The sequence below is a fragment of the Schistocerca americana genome, chromosome 6 (genome assembly GCF_021461395.2).
Source record: "Schistocerca americana isolate TAMUIC-IGC-003095 chromosome 6, iqSchAmer2.1, whole genome shotgun sequence".
Taxonomy (NCBI): domain Eukaryota; kingdom Metazoa; phylum Arthropoda; class Insecta; order Orthoptera; family Acrididae; genus Schistocerca; species Schistocerca americana.
In genome coordinates, this window is record NC_060124.1 from 381,431,718 (window position 1) to 381,455,541 (window position 23,824).

At 43.8% G+C, this 23,824-nt stretch overlaps 1 protein-coding gene across 1 annotated transcript in view; it reads right to left on the reverse strand.

The window, feature by feature from the left end:
* LOC124619276 (ATP-binding cassette sub-family G member 1-like) overlaps window positions 1-23,824 on the reverse strand; it is a 373,642-nt gene that overhangs the window by 133,572 nt on the left and 216,246 nt on the right. The window contains exon 3 of the mRNA XM_047145545.1: window positions 11,380-11,569. Within this exon, the coding sequence (XP_047001501.1) occupies window positions 11,380-11,569 (190 nt within the window). The remainder of the gene's footprint in view (window positions 1-11,379; window positions 11,570-23,824) is intronic.

The following is a 23,824-nucleotide window of genomic DNA, read 5'->3' on the forward strand; positions in this document are numbered from 1 at the left end:
ACCGCAGCTCACATTACAAGCATCTGCCAATTTCTCTTTGACTGCTGGCCAGCAGCTGCAGGCCCGCCCCCGCCCCCCTCCTCCTTCCCCCGGCCCCCTCCCACCTCTGTGGTGCTGAACGGTAGCGGATGGTGGGTAGGCGGGTCCAGTGCAAGTGAGACCCCTTGCCTGTCATTCATGAGCACGCGGCGTGCTGTGTGCAGTATACAATGCGATCGAAAGATAAATAAGTGTACCCTGTCCTATTAAATGCAAATTATGTCCTTTGCAGCGCATAATGCACCAATTTCCCCTCCTCAGACTTTTTTCGATTTCTACCACCTATCCCCATTTTATAAACAATTTCTATCAACAATATCCATTACCTCTGTATTGACGACTGCATTTTGCAGTGAACATTTGAAATTGCTGCCAATATGTCGGGGAGGGAATGGTGACCCTCGTGCTGTCTGGGGAAAACACGTGACGTAATCTGGGGGTGTGGATGTGGGTGGGGGTGGAGGTAATTAATTGATCAGTTTAATTAATTTGCTTATCAATTTGATACCAAAAGTGTCCTCAGAACCCCCTTACCTTACTACTGATGAGGAGAGGAGAAATCAGTGCAGAAAATGCATTCTGAGACACTTCAACATTGGGAGGTGGTAAAAGCCACAGACGTCCCCACACAAACAGCTGCAAACCGTGTTGGCTGTGGACAAAATCCAGAACATGCATGCAAACTCTGCTCAATGCTCTGTCATATTCAGCTAGATTCTTAAAGTTTCCCCAATAGCTATGGAAGGTAGGGGGTTTGAAATGCTGGGAGCCAGGTTTTCTGGAAGGCAATGCAGATATCAGGGTAAACACCTCAGAAACATTGTAGTTCAGCCAGGTTCCAGTTCAGGATCACGTTATCAGTAACCTTTTGGAGTGTGAAGAGATCAAGGGGGCAGGTCACGCCATAGAGTCACCTGCTGCCCCTGGCTGTGAGGATAAACTACCAATACACATCGCTTCAGAATCAGGTTGTGTGGGGGGATGCAGTACCACGCCAGCCACCGGCGACTCTACCTTGATTACAGAGGTGGAACATGTGTGGTCTGATGGAATTGGGAATCACCGAAACCACCATCTTGGAGGTCTTCTCTTTGCCCCTCCTCTTCGTGGGAGTCAAAGCTTCCAAAGTGGGTGTAGGAGAAAAATGGGAGGACGTCCACCAACCACCAGAGGAGCAGGTGGTGTTAAGTCAGCCCGAGGGCCTAACATGAAATACACGAAGGACAATGTTACTGTTGCTAGAGACGATGATATACTAGTAGGTGTAGGAAATGTTATCGTCTTATGTATAGCATACAGACTATCATGTTTGTTCTTGGTCTCCGGATATGTGAGTCAGTTAAGAGTCTTGTATTCTTGGCGTTTTCTTTTTGTTTAGGAGACAGTGCAGTGTGCTGAACAGGGGATATGATGCTCCCACACTAGAGACACGTGGAGAGAGGGACACAGGTAAAGTCTGTGTGCAATTGACGTCCACAATTCCTAGATGGCGTTACAATGTGAAGACGTGTGCCTGACACGCATAAGTTTGAAGCACCGAATGGGAGGGGAAAATACAGTTTCACATCGCATCGATACACCATCACTTTTACCTTTTCAGGCAATGAGTCGCCCTCAAAGGTGAACTTGAAAGCCCAGTACCAGACCTGCTGTACTTTGGTCCTTACTGCACAAAATGCATACCTTGTTACTCCAAACCGGCACATAAGTTGTAATCAGTTGGTGAAAGGAGGTGGCGGTGGAAGATGTTACCTTGTACTATATAGAAGTAATTATGAGGGGGGGGGAGGAGGAGAGGAGGGTAATAGTTACATGAAATGGGGTATACCGTTTTAACCAGAACTGAACTATTTTTCATTTTCTAAATCACTTCTACTTCCCAAAACCTGTTCTCAGGGTGTTCAACAAGGAACAGTAGCTTTGTGGTCAGAAAGGAATCTCTGTCAGTTCTGTAGCGAACTAAGTACTGTGGGCAGTATTTCTATCCTTGCCTCGTAGCCCCACGTTCCTTCCACTGCGTAGCCACTGTGTTCATATCTCTATGGGTTGCAGTAATTCTTTCCGTGAGAAGGGACTCTTGGGCTGTACAGCCACGAGTGGAATAAAGTTTCATCTGTTTCATTTGCAAATCATCTGCCTTGGTGCCACTCATTCTGAATGGGGGCTCTCCTCACGGGTGCCACCCAGCCGCAGCAATTGCAAGTGACCGGTTAATTGTTTCCTGGAGATTCTGTGCCCCAGCCACAATGAGAACATACTCCTTCGTACACGCTGGGATTTCCAGCTCAGTCACCACTAATGCAATCCTTATGTAGTCAGGGTGCTACCACCATGCAGGAATTTGACGAAACCCCCCCCCCCCCCCCCAATCCTTAGACATTTGTCCAAAGCGATGTCTGGCGTGGGCGTGTTGGGATTTGGGTGTATTACTTTTGCTGGAAAGGAGTGGTGAAAAGAGAGGAAGGCACAAAAAGTGGGAGGTACTCCTTTCCTGCACGATCCACACTTCTGTAAAATTTGGAAAGGAAATGCTAGCTCAAACACAGCAAGGGGAACACAGAGCGAAGGATGAAAAGTTGTACAAATTGCTTGAAGGAACAGAAACGAGGGCCCAAAATCATAAAACAAAACGCAGGCATGATCAGCACTAAGACCACCGTCCAATGCAAAGACAGGGGAAGGAGAAATGGTAGAAGAATAGACTTTCAGCACAGAAAGGGAAGTAGAACCGCAGGAGCCGGAGTTCAGTGGTGGCCTAGCAGGAACAAAAGAGAGGTGAGTCCCACGAGGGAGGGGGGAGGGGATTGCGGGGAGTGTCGTCGTCGTTCGGGTTTCACGCTCAGTGGTCACGTTTAGTTCCGTTGCACTCAGACTATTTGAACAGTTTGCTAAAGTGATGAATTTGGAATTATTACGTCGGTTGGTACGGTAATAGTGAATAATGGTTCGGTTTATTCGTAGAAGTTGCGCGTGATTACATATGAATTCATGTTACGAAACGGTATCGTCATTGCCAGTCAGTAGCTTCCGTCGCTGGAATAAATATTTTAACAGTTTTATCAAGGCTACTGTGGACAGATCTAACATGAAAGATTGATTAGGAAAATACAGCGTTGGAAAATTTCGCTGTGAAAGTGCAATATAAGTGTTAACACGAGCATGACTGAGTCTAAATATTGTTATGACGTGTGTTGCGTGCGAAAGCAAATAAACGAAGTAAAATGATCTGTGGCGTTATCCTGTATTTTAATACTTAAAGTTAGGAACTTTATTATCCATAAAATACAGAGCAACGTTTTTGCATTATGCAACACGGTCAGATTCACTTAGCAAGGAAGCGTGTTCTCTTTGTTAACCATTCCCTACGATTGTTAGAATCGATTACTTCCGTTTGCAAAAGATCTCAATTTGGACGATATTAATGCTCAGGTAATGGCACCAACTGTATGTGCGCGGTTGGGGTTTTTGTACAAATACGTGCAAAAAATACTTTTTTTTTAGATTTTGGAAGTGCATCACTTCTATGTTTTAAACACATACGAAATGGTTCTTACTTTGCACTGAGGTTGATAAATGGAAGAGTTCAAAAAGACATTTTTTATCCAATAATCTTTATTGGTTATTGAGAAACATTGGGATAAAGCCGAGTTAAAAAAAATGGCTCTGAGCACTATGGGACTTAACAGCTGTGGTCATCAGTCCCCTAGAACTTAGAACTACTTAAACCTAACTAACCTAAGGACATCACACACATCCATGCCCGAGGCAGGATTCGAACCTGCGACCGTAGCAGTCGCGCGGTAGCCGAGTTAAATTTAGCACGCAAAAATCATTCTTTCGTGAAGAAACGGTCTGTAGTTAATCAAATAAATAAAAAGTGCCTTCTTAGGATAAAACTTAAAACTTGCTTTAAAAATATGGCTTCATTCGGACATTATGTGCAAAAAACCTACTTTTTGTGACTGTTTACGCGCGCCGCTTCTTGTTTGAAACTTGTGCGAATCGGTTCAAATTTCGTAATAAGGTAGACAAGTGCGTGCAATTAATGGTCGTGCTATTGTTTTGTGAAAGCTTCATCCGTTGCCACGATATAAGCAACATAGTTCGAAAGACAAGTCATCGTCCGCGCCAACAAAAATCTGCATCGTGTGCTAAACTATGGCAGTCTGATATCAATACTATGATGGAGCGGAAATTGGGAACCAGAGTGAAAAATGTTAATATCGGTATACAGGGTGGAGAAAAATTGTGGCACGAAATTTTAAGCAAATGTTCAAATGTGTGTGAAATTTTATGGGACTTAACTGCTAAGGTCATAAGTCCCTAAGCTTACACACTACTTAACCTAAATTATCCTAAGGACAAAGACACACACCCATGCCCGAAGGAGGACTCGAACCTCCGCCAGGACCACCGCACAGTCCATGACTGCAGCGCCTTAGACCGCTCGGCTAAGAAATTTTAACCCTGGATAGCTGAAGGCAAAAGGAACCAAAATTACTAACGTTGAACAGGTCGTCAACGCACAATTTTAAACTACGGAATCTTGGCACCACGCTCCCCGATTGGCTGCGGGGACCATAGAGCTGCCCGTCAACCGACGAGCGGCAACAGGGCAATCCCACGGCCAACCTGAGCGCGAGGCGCCAAGTTTCCACAGTTTAAAAGTGGTGCGTTGTCGACCTACACCGCAGTTTTCTCCTGGGCAGAGTTAGGGATGTAAAAGAAGGCAATTAGCTTTTCTGCTTTTCTGGCAGCTTCAAAGGCATTCAAATCAAAACATCTTGACTTATTCGCACCTTTTTACGAGTTTCCCGGCGCAGCGAGCTCTTTTAGCTGCAACGTGTTGACACACCTGCACCTTCAGTTTATTGACTGAACTCCTCGTTCCTTTCCTCAAAATCCGAAGATTTGCCAGCTGTAGTAAACAATACACGAGATTATTTGGAAAGTAAGATCCGATCGCTGACGAGTTGGAAACCACAGTGAAAATCAAAGATTTTTTTATTTGCAACTATTTCTATACAAACCAGCTACTTTTCTACATAGTCGCCGCTCTGAATTAGACATCTGTCGCAGCATTGTACGAAGTTCCCAATATCATCGTAAGAGACGGCAGCAGCCTGTGCTTTTCGTCACTTCCCTACGCTGGTCTGCAGTTGGTTGTCTGTGTGAAAATGTTGCCTCCATAGCAAGCGGCTCCAATGTGCAGAGCTGAAACTCAGGAGGAGCCAAGTGCGGGCGGTATGGTAGGTGCTTAAATACTTCCTATTGAAAACGCTGCAGGGGCATCCTCACTGCCGGTGTGGTGTACGGTCGAGTATTGTCATGAAGGAAATGCATGACAGGTACGTTATGTAGGGCTGCACGAAATCAGGCGAAACCTCGCAGTGTGTACCCATACTTAGCCTGAGGCACTACTGCTCTAGGCGTATTTATGCGCTCACCGTGAGGTCACAACTGGAAAGAACGACATGACCCACAGGCGTACTAAAGACACTGCCTAACAAATCTATGCAACGCTTAAAAATCTGATTTTCATTGTCGTTCCCATTTCGCGACCTATCGGAACTTACTTTCAGAATTGTCCTTGCATAATACACTCCTGGAAATGGAAAAAAGAACACATTGACACCGGTGTGTCAGACCCACCATACTTGCTCCGGACACTGCGAGAGGGCTGTACAAGCAATGATCACACGCACGGCACAGCGGACACACCAGGAACCGCGGTGTTGGCCGTCGAATGGCGCTAGCTGCGCAGCATTTGTGCACCGCCGCCGTCAGTGTCAGCCAGTTTGCCGTGGCATACGGAGCTCCATCGCAGTCTTTAACACTGGTAGCATGCCGCGACAGCGTGGACGTGAACCGTATGTGCAGTTGACGGACTTTGAGCGAGGGCGTATAGTGGGCATGCGGGAGGCCGGGTGGACGTACCGCCGAATTGCTCAACACGTGGGGCGTGAGGTCTCCACAGTACATCGATGTTGTCGCCAGTGGTCGGCGGAAGGTGCACGTGCCCGTCGACCTGGGACCGGACCGCAGCGACGCACGGATGCACGCCAAGACCGTAGGATCCTACGCAGTGCCGTAGGGGACCGCACCGCCACTTCACAGCAAATTAGGGACACTGTTGCTCCTGGGGTATCGGCGAGGACCATTCGCAACCGTCTCCATGAAGCTGGGCTACGGTCCCGCACACCGTTAGGCCGTCTTCCGCTCACGCCCCAACATCGTGCAGCCCGCCTCCAGTGGTGTCGCGACAGGCGTGAATGGAGGGACGAATGGAGACGTGTCGTCTTCAGCGATGAGAGTCGCTTCTGCCTTGGTGCCAATGATGGTCGTATGCGTGTTTGGCGCCGTGCAGGTGAGCGCCACAATCAGGACTGCATACGACCGAGGCACACAGGGCCAACACCCGGCATCATGATGTGGGGAGCGATCTCCTACACTAGTCGTACACCACTGGTGATCGTCGAGGGGACACTGAATAGTGCACGGTACATCCAAACCGTCATCGAACCCATCGTTCTACCATTCCTAGACCGGCAAGGGAACTTGCTGTTCCAACAGGACAATGCACGTCCGCATGTATCCCGGGCCACCCAACGTGCTCTAGAAGGTGTAAGTCAACTACCCTGGCCAGCAAGATCTCCGGATCTGTCCCCCATTGAGCATGTTTGGGACTGGATGAAGCGTCGTCTCACGCGGTCTGCACGTCCAGCACGAACGCTGGTCCAACTGAGGCGCCAGGTGGAAATGGCATGGCAAGCCGTTCCACAGGACTACATCCAGCATCTCTACGATCGTCTCCATGGGAGAATAGCAGCCTGCATTGCTGCGAAAGGTGGATATACACTGTACTAGTGCCGACATTGTGCATGCTCTGTTGCCTGTGTCTCTGTGCCTGTGGTTCTGTCAGTGTGATCATGTGATGTATCTGACCCCAGGAATGTGTCAATAAAGTTTCCCCTTCCTGGGACAATGAATTCACGGTGTTCTTATTTCAATTTCCAGGTGTGTATCATAGCGCTGAAGATCATACATGTAATAGCTAAAAAAAGTTTTTCTGTGGGTAGATTTGTTCTGGGGGAAATGACATCAAGCATTATGTTGCTTTACTTGACACGATTCATTATACAGGGTAAGTCAAAAAGACTTAACGATTTTAGAATGATACAGAAATTTATAGAGATACAGAATCGGTAGATGTGTCATTTGGTAACAAGTGACCTTGGGTCTCACATACAAGTGTGAAGTGTCACTTTGGTTCGATGTGACCACCATATGTGAGATGCAAACATTCAACCGGTAATCAATTTCTTCCCACATTCGTTGCTGCAGTTCGGGCGTAACTACTGCAATGGTAGGGTGAGTTCGATTTTTCAGGTCGGCTAAATTGTTCGCTAGAGGAGCAACATACACACGGTCTTTAATGAAACCTGAGAAAAAGAAATCCAGTGATGTCAAATCTGTTGAACGAGGTGGCCATGCGACTGACCCTGCACGGCCAGTCCGCCGACTTGGGAAGCGATTGTCGAGGAAGTCTCTAACTTTCGTGAGGAAATGAGATGGTGCACAATCCTTCTCGTAGTAATCCAAACCATCTTCGTGTAGTCTTCATCGACCTGTGGAATTAAATACAATTCAAGCATACCCACGTACACAATTTCAGTGTCAGAAAGAAGAAAGGGCCGTACCCTTTCAATTAGCTAAGAGCATAAAATACATTAGCTTTGGGACTGTCACGAACGTGTTTCAGGGATGCACATGGACTTTCGCTGTCCATATTCTGCAGGTGTGGATGTTTACCATGCCACTGGCATGAAATTTTGACTCATCGCTGAAGATTATTGTGTTCATGACTGTCTCGACGTTCTCTATGCGATTCGGCATTCCCGCTCAGAATTTCCCGCGAAGAACCTTATGTGCATCACTGATGGACCACTGTGAATCTGTATGGTTTCAAGTGTAAACGTCTACTCGTCAAACAGTATTTTGTGGAATGTCGGCCTCGTGAGACACATTTTTGTAGACTGCGGGCAAAGCTCGCCCTAACCTGTTCGACATAATCGCGGCGGCCTGGTGATATATTATGTCGCATTGCACAACCCATATCAACAAAGTTCTTACGCTAAGAGTAAACTGTAGTCGTGCTTGGAGGTTCTTTAACGTATTTTGTGTGAAATTTCGCCGAGCAGTTGTTGCAGAGTTCGTTTCACGAAACCAAAACACACAATGACCACACTCCGTATCACTGAAGGTAGACACTTCAACTGTGCACTACTATAGCGCTCCTGGCAGTGGAAAGGGGTACTGATACACAATGTGAATCAAATTTGAGGTTGTTCGCAACAAAATGACATCTACCGATTCTGTAAATTATCTCAATAAATTTTTATATCCTTTCAAAGTTGTAGAATCATGCTTAACTCACCCTGTATTATTTCACATTGCAGCTAATACTAGTTAGTTAAAAAGGGCGAATATGTCAATATGTTTTGATTTAAATGTCTGCCCTGGACACATTCGCGTTTTTTATGCTATGGTACTATATGAACTATATGAAATAAAATTCTCTTAACTTATGAACGGTTTGCGTTAGAACATTAAAACCGCACGGTTGGCCGCGGGGCCTGATTGGAATTACCATGGGCATGCATCGTTTGGTTTAACGACGAAGCCCACTTTCATTTGGATGCAAAATTTGCTCATTTGAGGCACTGAGAATCCACATTTCGCGTTCGAGAAGTCTCAACGGATGACTGCGTGGTATCAGTCACTAAATGATCGGTGCGATATTCCGTGATAGCACAGTGACTCCAAAAGGTAAGTGAATGTTTTGGAAGATGATTTCATGCGTATTATCCAAAGTGACCCAGGCTTCGACAAGATGTGTTTCATGCAAGACGGAGTCCAACGCCCATCGAAGACGGCGAGTGTTCGATGTCCTAGAGGAGCACTTCTGGGACGGCATTCTGGTTGTGTGGTGCTCAGAGGCCACTGGCATGGGCCTCGATTGGCCGCCATATTCTCTTCTAACAACCCTACCACAACAAAGATCAAAATTTAATAATGATTGTGGCGTTGCTCACGCTGCTAAATACTGCATTTTCGGGCATCAACTAAATTATTATGTGGCAGGTGTCATTAGAGCACAGTTAATAAAGTCATTTCATTTAATAATGAATAAACTAGGCACTCATCTTTTCGTGTTTCCCACGCTGGTCTCGTTGTAAAATCATGGCTCAATCGTCGAAAATCTAGGTGGTGATGATTCCAAGCTCGGATACAAAGAGGCCTAGGTTTTATTCTGCTATATTCAAAAGTTTTGTAGATGCGCTTCACAAACCATTCTTGAAGATTAAACCTTTCAAAGTTAGCACAATGGTGATGTAAAAAAATAATCAGCACTCCGAATTTAAGTTACACTTCTTTTTTATTGCTTTTGTTGCAATGGCACGTAACACACAAAACATCACTTCACAATACAAAACATACTTGAAAAACATCTTCCTCACAGTCACTGTTAAAGTTCACATTTTATAAGCTGACTACAATATGCGTCTTTCCAACATGACGTCCAAGACGTGACTTTTTCAAGGTCCGACTCTCCAACAACTGTTTACGCGCCAAAAAATGAAGAGTTACAAGTACGTCAAAGATCATAGTGACAAAAGAAAGAATACACATAAGCATAATATCATTGCAACATAAACACATCGATGCATCAAAGTATCTCTACATTAATGAAATCAAATCTGAATGTTGTCTCAGAAATACGTCAACTACTTTACAGAAACACAGTAGAATATTCATGGTATCGAGAGGTTGAGTTGAGGTGCCGTAATGGTTACGTAATTCAAGTACCATTACAATCTGAACACATGCGACTCATTTTTGTGGGGCTGTATAAAAGATAAGGTGTACAGTAATAACCCGAAAACCATTGCTGAGCTGAAAACAGCGATTCAGGCTGTCGTTGAAAGCATCGATGACCTGAAACTTCAGCAGTTCATGCAGAATTTCGCTATTCGTCTACGCCACATCATCACCAATGACGCCAAGCATATCGAACATGTCATAAACTAAATTCCAATATCTGTAGTAACGTTCACATGTTGAATAAAGTGTGTGCACAACATAGTTTGTAACTCACTTACGTGAGCCATGCTGTGGCTCGCGTTGGTGCTGCTGTAGGTTTCCATCCTCTGTTGGAGGCCAGACTGTATCATTTAGTTGAAATGGTTGCGGTTGTTTGTATTCTTCTTGTGTTGACTGGCGCCACTTGGTTTCGCAAGCATTGCCCATCCGTTAGTGGCAGCAGCAGTGTTATTTATATGTAGTAACTGTGGTCCTATCTTAATGGTGACGTCGTCGTTCTTCCGGGTCGTGTGAGTGAGGAGTTCTGTTGGGGACGCAGGAGGAGCTAGGTCCGCACAGAGCGCTGGGACCACTGGCGGCGCGCATGGACAACCGGGATCGAAGGGCTGTGGTCACGAGGGTGCACGACCTCGTCGAAACCGGATCCTGCAAGTTGTAAGTTGAGTGCATTTCAATTCGAGTAGACAAGCTTCCACCATTGTGAAATCTGGCGATTCTCCGGTGACTAGGGTTCGTGTTGCTACTCGTAGTAGTGTCGCCAAGGCAAGGAGCAGTGGGTTCCAGTTTTGGCGTATTTTTACATCTTTGCATTTGGTTTATTGGACGTCAGGTAGCCTCACCAAGATTATCATTAGTCACTCGTTAGACTGCCACTAGTCTGAGTTACCATCTTGTGGTCTGAATGAAACACTTGGTTGTCTTTCTCATCGCTCGCCTGGCCTGACCTACTCACAGGCCGATTCCTGGAGCACCGTCTGTGACTGACCCTTGTGTTTTTTTATTGTGTTATTATTTTATTATTGTATTACCAAGTTACCATCATTTATCTCACCTGTTTGGTGATCAGTTGCTTGTCCCTTTGTTATTATATTTGTTGTTTTATTGTATGTTGTTAATTTTTTTAATAATTGCCATTCTTGGCGTTTAAGGTCTTCAGCCGTGAATCAATTATTAAATTATTGCCATTATTTTAATTTCTGTTGATTTTAAATAAATTGTGTGTGAGTAAAAGAAAAGCCAACCAATAGTAACTGATTACGGCCCCGTCCACAATCGTAACCGAATCCTGCCTTCCTTGACTACCAGGTTTCATTACGTTTCCTTTTTCTTCATGTGGTTCAGTAATCGTAATCCTGCAGGAGTACTTTTCATTCTGTAAAAGAATGGAGGTTGGGGGGGGGGGGGGGGGGTGATGGTGGGAGGTTTACAGGATGAGTTAGTGAGGAGAATACTTACGACAGCCTTCTTCTGGAACTCTGTGAGCTGCTTGCCCAGCTTGAGCCTGGCGGCAACAACCATGGCTTCCACGAGCGTGAGGTGCGGCTGCAGCAGATCCTCCTGCATGACGTAGCAGGAGAGCCGCCGGAAGCTCGCCAGGTCGCGCGGCTTGCCGTTCACCAGCACCGAGCCCGTCACGCCTCGCAGCCTGGACGACAACAGCAACGACAAACACTTTGCGAGAACCACATTATCACACACACTGAAGTGACAAAAGTCATGGAATAGCGACATGCACATGGCGTTAGTATCGCGTACACAAGGTACAGAAGGACAGTGATGAGGCGGAGCCGTCATCTGCATTCAGACGATTCATGTTAAAAGCCTACCAATGTGATTATGGTCGCACGGTGGGAGTTAACGAATTCTGACCACGGAATAGTAATTAGAGCTAAACGCATGCGACATTTCATTTCGCAAATTGTTAGGGAATTCAATATTCCGAGATCCACAGTGCAAGATTGTGACGAGAATACCGCGGAAAACGCAGTGGACGATGGCCTTCACCTAACGACCGAGAGCAGCGGCGTTTTCCTAGAGCTGTCAGTGCTAACAGACAAGCAACAATCGTGAAATAACAGCAGAAATCAATGTGGCACGTACGATGGACGTATCCGTGAGGTCTGTTTGGTGAAATTTGGCGTTAATGGGCTATGGCAGCAGACGACCGACACGAGTGCTTTGAAAACTGCACGACATCGCCTGCAGCGCCTCTCTTGGTCTCTTGGTCATATCTGTTGCACCCTGGACGGCCTGGTCAAGTCCCAGCCCCAGCTAGTAGGATCTGATGGTAGGGTTAGAGTGTGGCTTAGGCTCCACGAAGCCGTGGATCCAAGTTGTCAACAAGGCACTGTGCAAGCTGGTGGTGGCCCCATAATGACATGAGCTGTGTTCACATGGAATGGGCTGGGTCCTCTGGATGTTCGGCTACTTTGAGACTATTTGAAGCTATTCGTGGACGTCATGTTCCCAAACAGCGGTCGAAGTCTTATGGGTGACAGTGCTCCATGTCAGCGGCTCACAGTTGTTTGCTGTTGGTTTGAGGAACATTCTGGACAGTTCGAGCGAAGTATCGGGCACACAGATTGCTGACATGAATCCCATCTAACATTTATGTGATATAACACATAATCCTGCACTGGCAACGCTTTCGCAGTTATGGACGGCTATAGGGGCAGCATAGTTCAGTGTTTCTGCAAGGAACTTCCAGCTACTTGTTGAGTCCATGCGACGTCGAACTGTTGAACTACGCCGGCGAAAGGAACTTGGACATGATATTAGGAGGCATCCTATGACTTATCACCTCAGCGTACGTTAGAACTGACCATATACTCTAGAAATAGTCTTCATTACCTTTCACACGCTTTCACTCATGTGACATAGTTATAATAATAATAATAGCAATAATAACCGTAATAATAAATTAGTAAAGCAGCAGAGAAAACTTTAGGACTGGCCAAAGATAAAAACAAAACGTAGCGGAACGAAGAGTATGAAGAGCTGAAAATAGAGATTTTCAAAAAACAAGAACATACAGAAAAATTAAGACAATAAAGAAAAGAAACATCAAAAGTAATCCGGAGAACAAAAAGAACCTTCAAACTACCTCAGCTTACGGAAATACAAGACAATTTTATCAAAAAGTTTTTGTCACTCTTTTAAACAACTATTTAAATGGTATCATTCACAAAGAAAGTATTGGTTTCGAAGGTGAAAACGGCAAAACAGAATTAAATAACAAAATTGTGAAATACTACGAAAAATATTTTGAAAGCCTCTTAAACTATCCAACAGTTAAACTGGAATTTGCACAAAATCTGGAGGAAGATTTAAAGCCATCAAATCACTCAAAGCCGCGCGGGGTAGCCGCGCGGTCTGGGGCGTCTTGCACGGTCCGCGCGGCTCCCCTCCCCCTTGGAGGTTCGAGTCTTTCCTCGGGCATGGGTGTGTGTGTGTTGTCCATAGTGTAAGTTAGTTTAAGTTAGATTAAATAGTGTGTAAGCTTAGCGACCGATGACCTCAGCCGTTTGGTCCGTAAGACCTTATTACAAACCACTAAATCACTCAAAAACAACAGATAAAGCGGTTAAGACTCCATTACTGCATAATTGTCGAAACGGACAGAACGTACTGCCTTTTTTAGAACATTTGGAAAAGTGACATGATTGCAGAAGAGTGGAAAATAGCAGTAACCCATCGACCACACAAAAAGAGAGAAAAGCAAAAGTCTAGATCTACATATATACTCCGCTAGCCAACAAGCGGTGTGTGGCGGAGGGCTCATATCGCGCACATCCTAATACAATGCTCAATCCTTGTCTGATTGACAGCTTTACCCAGACTATTTCACAGTCCGACGCAATATCGATCTCAACTGCGTTTAAACAGCTTTTATCTGCAATGAACACACCACCTCCCGTAGAATCAGTCCCATCCTTCCTAAACATTGTCCAATCAGAGTTCAAAATTCCACTGCTTTTTATGTCTGGTTTCAACCAGCTTTCGGTACCAAATACAATATTGGCATTGCTACTGTTTATTTCGGAGATTAAAACGGACTTCGACAATTTACTAACATGAGATTAAGCATATTTAAATCTTTTGGAATGACCTGTTTATCAGAACTAACAATTTTTACAGTTGACACACCCACATCAGTGTCATGAACTGGTAATTTTTCGGGCCAGCGGTTTGTTTACCATGGGGAGGAACCTAATCTAAAAATCCCCATCTGCACGCCACAAGTACTGTGCTACCCATGTAGCTGCTTCCTGTGTGTAGTGCGCCCCTGATCTATCGAGGGGCGTCCTACAAACTTCCACCCCATAGCATAGGTCGAGGAATCTACAGCCATGTTCGTCACAGAGTCGACGTGGCCTCTGGTTTAGATTCTGCACTCGACTCCAAACCAGAGGACCCTGGTCCACCCTGGGTACGACATTTATACAAGAGTATCACTTCTACCAATGACACACAAAATACACTGATCAGCCAGAACATTATGACAAAAGACCTACTATCGATATAAGTTCGTCTAGACGATAATAGCGGCAAGGTGCTTGCAGTATCAGTGAGAGTGATTTCCTTGTGTGGATTGGGCAAGGCGCGAGATCTATCTCAGTTTGACCAAGGGCAGATTGTGATGGCCAGGTGGCTCGGCACGAGCATTTCGGAAACTGCACGCGACTTGTCGGGTGTTCGAAGAGCGCAGTGGTAAGTGTCTTCAGCACGAGCCGAAACCAAGGTGAAACCACGACGAGACGTCTTTGGCTTGGGCGGCCACCCCTCATTACAGATCAGACGTCGTAGGCTGGGCAGACTGGTAAAACAGGACAGGTGGCCAACTGTGGCGGAACTAACGTCAGGCTATAATGCTAGGCAGAGTTCAAGTGTGTCTGAACACACAGTGCACCGAACACTTTAAGATAGGCCTCCGCAGCCAATGTTAACTCAAAATCAGCAACTGCGATTGAAACAGGCAAGCGACCATCGGCACTGGACGTTGGCGCAGTTGCGTAGCGTTGCATGGTCTGATGAATCGCGATACCTTCTTCATCATGCTGATGGGAGCGCGCGAATCCGCCGTCTTCCAGGGTAACAGCTCCTTGGAACCTGTACTGCGGGACGGAGGCAAGCTGACGTCAGCTCCATTATGCTGCGGATAACATTCACATGGTCATCCATGGATCCACTGGAGCTAGTGCAAGGCACCATGAAGGCCATGGAGTACCGTACACTGTTTGGACCACATACACGCTTGCATGAAGATCATGTCTCCTTGAGGCAGTGGCATTTTTTCAGCAATATAATGAGCCTTGTCACAAGGTCATGAGTGTGACGGAATGGTTCGATGAACACAGTGGCTAGTTCCAGTTGATGCACTGGGCCTCCACCTCGCCAGATCCGAACGCGATCGAACTCATCTGGTATGTGATTCATGATGCCAACTCCCTCCAGTGACTTACCAAGGCCTCACTGGTTCCATGCCACGCCGCGTCGCCGCTTTTATCCGTGTCAAAGGTGGACATACCGTCTATTAGGTAGGTGGTCGTAATGTTCTGGCTGATCAGTGTAATATCAGAAATTCTCCTGGACAGAGCTGTAGACACTTTAGACAAACAACTGGGAGAACAGAATGATGGTTTTCGAAAGGAAAGGTCCTGAAAAAAAAAACAAATTTTTTAACTTGATCAATAATTCGCCACAGACTGTTAAGCAACAAACCTATAGTAGTATCATTTATTCATTTTAAGAAAGCATTTGATTCGGTAGATATGAAATCGTTAGGGAATTGAGTGTTAAAACAAAACAAGAGAACATTATTTGTTAAACTCTAAAGATAAATTTGTGGGAGGAGTAACTCACTGATGTGAAATAAAAACTGGTGTTACAAGGGTATAGTTTATCACCTTTAATATTTAACTGCGTTGAAGAAAAAAGAAATGTAAGTATCTGGAATTTTGAGGTAAAAAAAGTCACGAAACGGAACCAATAACCCTGAGAAGGTTCAAATGGCTCTGAGCACTATGGGACTTAACATCTATGGTCATCAGTCCCCTAGAACTTAGAACTACTTAAACCTAACTAACCTAAGGACATCACACACATCCATGCCCGAGGCAGGATTCGAACCTGCGACCGTAGCAGTCGCGCGGCTCCGGACTGAGCGCCTAGAACCGCTAGACCACCGCGGCCGGCCCTTAGAACGAAAACAAATAGAACTGAGGTAAACTGCCTGATTTTTCAATACTTTCAGAAAATCTACCAGACACAGTTATTAAATAAATCTTCTGGGAGAAACAGATAATGGAGCTGGTCTCAAAATTTCGGTTGAAAAATGAATATTCATGACAAATATAAAAAAGGACCAAAATTCATAGAAAAAAAACAGGTCAAATAGAGCGAGTCAGAAAATTCAAATATCTTGGAGAAACCATACAATAGACTGGGCGAGAAAAATTAGCAGAAGATGCAAGAGTTAACGAAATGAAGAGAGCGTAAGGACTGACAAAGTATATCTACAGCTAGAAACGCACATCTAGAAAAACTAAACTAAAACACTACACTGCAGTGGTACGACCAGAATGCTTTATGTGGATGTGAATGCCTCACGATGAATTACAATCTGGACAGAACACAGCTATCTCAAACAAGGGTTGTTCGCAAAATAATGGGAGTAATACAAATTACAGATGGCTGGAGAAAGATGAGTATTGAGGAGATCTACAAAAACAATCGGAAAACACCAGGAGTAATGGCTAAACTAAGTTTAATCTTTTTTGTCACCTCTACCGAATGAATAAGAAAAGGCTAACGAAACAAATATTTTTGCATTTCTGACAGAAGAACTCAACAATAGTATTGACTACACAAGTAAGAAAAGAGCTGGAAATAAACACCAAAGAATCGGAAATAGTAGACAAAAACCCTTATAAGAATATAATTCAGAATGCTTTCAATGCAGAAGAAACCAGATGTCTAACCACATGGGCAGAGGAAAGGAGAAGACCTCAGGAGGGAGGGGGGGGGGGGGGGGGGGGGGAAGGAAATGAGGGACTACTGGGAAAATAGGAAAGAACAACAAAAAAGAAGAGCAACTGAAGTTCTTACATCATCATAGTCGGTCGTTACAGAAATTAATAATAATAACAGTCAGTGCATATTGCTCAAAGGCCTGGTGTAACTGTCTTAATTGTACGCCACTTTGGCGACTTTCGTATCCCTAACCTACTCCAATCATCCAACGAGGGAATGGGGACTTAAGTTTAGCGTACAATCCAAGTTACTTGTCCCTGGCGACTCCTCATATCGTTGTGAGGTGAAGACTAGATTTAAGACAACTGCAAATTTCCGCGCTCTGGCAAGGATTAGACTCCAGGACCCCTCTGTTTCTAGCCCGTTTCTACTTAATACGAGAGTTATTTTTTTCCAGCCTCCGATTCGTCGCAAAATTAAAATCAGAGTGACAAATTTAGTGAAGCGTTGCGCAGATGTGTTGTGCAATTTGTCTAGTAGCCCATCTATCTTTCCACGTCGCAATTTCCGGTTCAGAGTGAGCAGTGAACACTTTTAGATGCCTACAAAATAGTGTCTCCCGCCAAGTGGGAACTCCTGCTGAGAGGCTTCGACTGATTTCAAGTAGCACACACAGCGTAACTGTCATGCCTTTCCTTGTTCATGACAACTTTCGGCCGGACAGTGCCGGTGCAAAGAAGGAGCTCCTCCACCGTTTTCGATGGGAGTGTTCGATCACCCACAATGCAGCCCAGACTTGGCTTAATCTGATTTTGAGCTCTTCGCTCACATGAACCGCTGGCTACGAGGGTAGTAGTTTGGAACAGACAAATACAGAGAACTGGTGGATATCACAGGCAGGCAGCTGCCTTCTGTAACGAGGGTATTGGGAAGTTGGCATAACACTATAACAGATGTCTAAGTCGGAGCAGCGACTATGTAGAGACGTAGAAAGTGTAGCTAAATGTTGTACGTAAAACATTTTTTATTTTCACAGTTTCCATTTCGCGACCGGTCGGAGGTTGGGGAAAAAATAGCTCTCGTTCTGGGAGTGTGTCGCCGAAACATTGACGCCACAAGTCAGCGAAAGGACACGACAGACCTCCTTTTTATTTAAATATCTATTTGTTTACTCCCATTCTAATGGACGGTATGAGAAAGCTGTAAGGTCGTGTAACAAGTTGCTGTATATCCTAGGACGAGTTGAGGAATTCTTGAACTGACTGGATGAAAAGCTGTGTTTAGGTCGCAGACGCACTTATTAGGCGAAGGCGCTGATACTGGGGGTTTCCAATGACTAGATTCTCTCTATGATTTGTGGTTCTAAAAAGTGTAGAGGTTGCGACACTAATTTGTCCTGTGGAATCAAAACGGTATTCTTTATCAGTTCTCTTACACATGATGGCGGGATTGAGTCAGAGGTTCCTAAATGTGGTATAATGTGTTTAAATACTTACGGTACTTCAGTTTTCTCACTGAGAAAGAACCAAGTAAACAAGTGCATTTTCTCAGATAATTTACGTACTTAATTATTTATTAATTTATTTATTTCCCAACCAGTCTGTAATGGTTTTACTAAAACCGGAATGCGGAAAATCAAAGCATATTTATGATTAAAAACAGTTTCTTTCTTTCTTCCTGCTGTTTTCGTCATACACGTCATACAGACGCTCCAGAGCACTTACGTAGTATTCGTCGAATATACACGGCGCAGTCACTCTAATGTGACCGCCGCATGCATTCGACTTCAACGTGCAATGACTCACGTCTTTACGTTTTCAACTTTGACCGTATTTTAGCGATGTCTTCCGCATGCACCATCCTCAAAATACGTGCTACAATATTTGAACCATACAACTTACATATCTATTGAAAATGGAATGCTTCACAAATCTTGTATGAATTTCCAACTGCTCTTTTTTTGCATTAGTCTTCTGACTGGTTATATGTGGCATGTCATACACCCTATGCTGTAGTTTTTGCTCAGTATTGGCCCCTTTAGTACCACACAAGCTATTCCTTGATGTCTTAATACATGTCCTACTATCCTGTCCCTTCTTCTAGTCAGTGTTTCCGTATACTCCTTTCCTTGACTGTGGGGAGGACTATCTTAATCGCTTCGACATTCTTTTTTACCGTATTCCCACAGTCCATGATTCATTTTCATACAATTCTGTGTTCCACTATCTTAAAAGAAATGTGTTCATGACTTTAAGGCGTATATTTGGTACTGGTAGACTTCTTTTGGTCAGGAATGCCCTATTTCCTTGTCCTACTCTATTTCTTATATCATCCTTGCTTCGTCTGTCATACAGTATTTTTTTTCCAATTAGTATAATTCTTTCGCTCCACGTACTACCAAATTTTGATTTAAAGTTTACCGCTAAACTCATTTTTTTCTTCTCTCATTACTTTCATCTATCTTCTGTTTATGTTGTATGCTCGTCAGACTGTTTATCCCTTCTACGTGTCCAGTAATTCCTGACTTTCACTGAGGGTACCACTGTTATCCTTTTAGCCAGAACTTTACTCCCACTCCTGATCCTTTTGTGCTACTTCCGTCATTGCTTCTTCTACGTATAGGGCGAACTGTAGGGGAGAAATACTGCATCCCTGCCTTATGCCTTTTTTAGCTGAGTACTTCTTTCTAGAATCTCTATTTTTATGAATCCCTCATTATTCTTGTACACATCTTCCTTCACATTAGGACTAAATTTTCCAAAATATAGAATTTCACGAGTGCATGGTAACTTATTTCATCCATTTTGACGCAGAAGTGCGACGAACGCAAAAAAACTAAATTTGATTGATATCAATGCAACTTCTGTCGTAGACTTACCACTGGGCCTAGTACAATGATTTATTTTCTGTGAATGTTTCCATAAGTAGGCTTGATTATGTTATTATTGTCCAAATACACACAAATTGTGTGGATCAGCTTTCATTGCTTGGAAGTGTATCTTCTGACTGTTCGTTTGTAAAGACTGTGTATTACAATTTCTAAGACTTTCCCGGCGGTTTGTTGTCATCTCGTAGAATCGGGTGTACTGCAGATGGTCCGCGTCTTGCCAACACGATATTTCGACGTTGTAACTCGGCGTCTTCATCAGGTGTTCCATGAGAGTCTCAGGGAACACCTGACGAAGACGCCGAGTTACGACGTCGAAATATCGTGTTGGCAAGACGCGGACCACCTGCAGTACACCAGATTCTACGAGACTGTATTACGTTGCACTGGTATGCCGGTAGGTGTAAAAGTAGAAAGCGTCGTGCGAACCGCCAGCGCGAGTGATACTGTAGCTCAGGTGTCCCAGTTACACTTCACAAAACGCTACTTGCGTACTAGACTAACTAGTTTGAGCGTCGGAGGCCCCTGCTCAGTATGTGTAGCGTAGGGCAGTAGGGCAGTAAAGGTAACGATGAAGTTCTTATCATATGTCGAAATTTGTTTTGCCCAACTTAGAACAGATAATGAAGGAAGTTTCAAGAAAGATATAGTAGCAAGAATAGCACAAGGAAAAAGCTTTTTTTCTTTTTTTTTTTCTTTTCTTCTTTTACACAGAGAAACATCTGCCAACACTATAATATCGAACTTGAGACTGAAAAAAAATTGGTGAAATGCTATGTTTCGAGTGCAGATCTACATAGACGCCATAAGCTGATAACAAGGAAGAAAAAAATTTAACTATTAGAAGAACTGGAGAGCTGTGGGCGGGTGCCATCGAGGATATTGTCTTACTGAGAAGACTTTAGAGGGAACCTTTGCTTTTGTGTCCAAGCATTTGTCAATGTAGTACTTCTCCATGGTCACACCACAGGCGGATGTGAAACAGGTGGGCTGTAGAAGCATAAACACTCTTTGCTGCTACAGATGACGTCTCTGATGGTTTCACCCTGTACACAAGAGCAAAAATTACGGCCGCATTATACTCCAAGGGGTAAGATCACATTCAATGGTGTTGCCAGCCCACGATGTGCACAGAGAATGGTTGAAGTGTTAGAGAGATGCGAGCAGTATCGAAGAGTGTCAAGAACGTTTTTCTTTTGCTTATCGCAGTGCAAATTGTAGTTTTCGACCGCTAAATGTGTGGGTATCAACGGCCCAAGGAAAATGTTGGTTACATTGTCGCCCTTAATGCCCTCACCTGCCCCCTTCCTCTCGCCCCCCCCCCCCCCCCCCCTCCCGCTCGTTTCTAAGCGGCGGGGTGTCTGAAGTGTTTTCCATCGACCACTCATAAGGATTTCAACGCTGGACGTTGCAGTTATGACCTCCATTGCAGGGGCGTCAAAAGGATGGGTGAAATGTAAGTAAGACGGATTGTGACGGCCTTTCCATCTTACGAAACACCCACGGTGGTGTTGGGCAAAATTGTGGTGCAATATGGTGCCATGGACCGAAAGCTGCGTCTGTTGTGTCCCAGATGAGGCTCGAGGGCTGTAAGTGCAGTTCTCGTTATAAAACAAATCTTGTAAGACAAGATGAACGCTACAATGATCGTTCTTTTCTCTGAATGATCATTGAGTTTGGCCGCTTTACGCAACGAAAACACCGCCACAATGAGAACAATAGCTTATATTTGTTATTGTGGATTGGCTAAGCATGGAAAAGTCTAAAAAAAATTTCAGGCAGCTGTCAACAGCATCCATATATTCGGCATCCGTGTATTTGGAGAATACATTTATTCACTACCGGTTTCGATCATGTATCATATTTACAACATTAGCACAAAAACGGAAACGAAGTGAAAACTTTGGATCTCAAAACACACATTTTCTTGAGAATTATTCGTCGGAAAAATTGAGTGTACTTGCGAAAAATATCTATTGTAAGAACATCACGTGGCACACATGCTATTTAACCAGGAAAGTATACGCCACTGATTCGCTGAAGGCGTAAGAGAATTAACACTTAACGCCATAATACAGGCTCAACCACGCAGAAAACAAAGCTGAAAACTTGTAAAAGCAGTACGTGCACAATACCATTGCTGAGGTACAGCAACACCCAATAGGTTTACTCACAAGAGTTGATCAGAGAAGCTACAAACTAAAGTAAAAGAACAAGTTACAAAATAAATGTGTACTATAGTACAGTCACAGAGAGAAACACATGCTCTTAAATTACAATAAAAGATATACGACAAAAGAAGATGCAGTTGTATATGACTTTTTTGTTTCATACAGTACTGTGCGATATAGCAGTCACATGATAGTACAATGTCACATAACAACAACAAACCAAGTATTGGGGAGAGAACTACTACACAAGAAAAATATACATAGGCATGTAATGTTGAAACATTATAAGAGGTCAATACCACTAAAAACAAAGTGCTTACAAACAAAATAATGGCCAAAACAGTTCCAACATCAAGCCCATATCAGAATTTCGAAGATGCTTGTAGTGTAAGCAATTGAGACATCAAAGCCAAAATGACTTCTAATGTCATACAAAATAGTTAATTATTCATTTCAACATATGTGACCCTACTAACCAATTTTCCGAAATGATTTACCGTTAATCTGAACCTTGCATATATCCAAAACATCTTATATAATACAACAGCATCAATATGAAAAATCTAACAGTGAATTTAACGATCAGAAAATATGCACACATCTGTAATCATAACAAAATCATACTAGCTGTGAAATTATTCTTACATAACAGTGTAAGAATTTAAAAAGAGGAGAGGACAGATGTGGGTAATGTAAGCTCTATGCCTCCATGGCCTACCCAATGGTGTATACATTATTTAACATTTGTACCTTGCGTGCGGACCCATTACAGTATTAGGTCCCTAATGACAATGCAAGATACATATTAAAAATAGCTAAAAATGTTTCTGAATCATGAAACTGAAAGTTATTGTAAGAGGCATGTGGATGTGTAAGTAATATAAAATCTTCGTAACCAGGCCATAGCCAATGATATATATGTTATTAATCGTTTGAAACAAGTGTGTGGAACCATCCCTAATAAAGAATAATCACCTATTCAACGAAATGTAGTAGCTCAGCCTGAACAAGGTGTAGTAAACGAATTCTGTCATTTAAGTAGACACAAATTTAATATAAAATTAAAAGTAGGAGTAAAACATCAATAATTACTTCTGTAAAAGGGTTAGGAGAAGGGGGAATAATACAAGTGGCAATGTGGCTATGTTCAAATTATAGCTAAGCAGAAGGTGCTGTAAGCAGCAGAGAATGATGTGACAAGGTGTGGGTCATCTCATAAATGTCTTAAAAATATTAAGTAACATGTGAATATAAATGTATAAATTTAACAAAGTTAGTAGGGGGGATTGGTAGGGTACGAGAAGTTAAGTACACACCAAGAAGCTATGGTATAACCGTATCAAGTAAGATATATACATAGTGCGTTTTTGTATGATCTGTATAATATTGCCACTGATACACCATAGAAAACGATATCTGTTGATCCATCGTGGGTACAGGGCCGCTACTAGTAATATATTTACCAAAGAAAACCGCCGAACAGCCGTACTCTTCCGGAAGTTAGTTTATTTAAACAACCAGTTTACACGTCTCATTAATGACATCTTCAGGTGCCTATGTACTCCATATAGAGACAATCAGATACATCGATACTTGTATAACTGGGGCAATCAATATCTGGATTCCCTGAATTAGTTTTTGGAGTTGTTGTCGCGCATTTTAAGTAAACACTCGAAATATGAATTCCTGGAATCAAGATTTTGGTTGCTCCACTTATTCAAGTAACGATATATCTGAGTTACATTTCTACAAATCAGGTGCACCGGTCAGCACCAGGGAACAGGCAGAGGCGACTTGCTTTCAACTACAGCCTGGAGACGAATGCCCAAAACTGATGTTCACAGCCCTCCACTTTCGCGTTCAAAAAAAG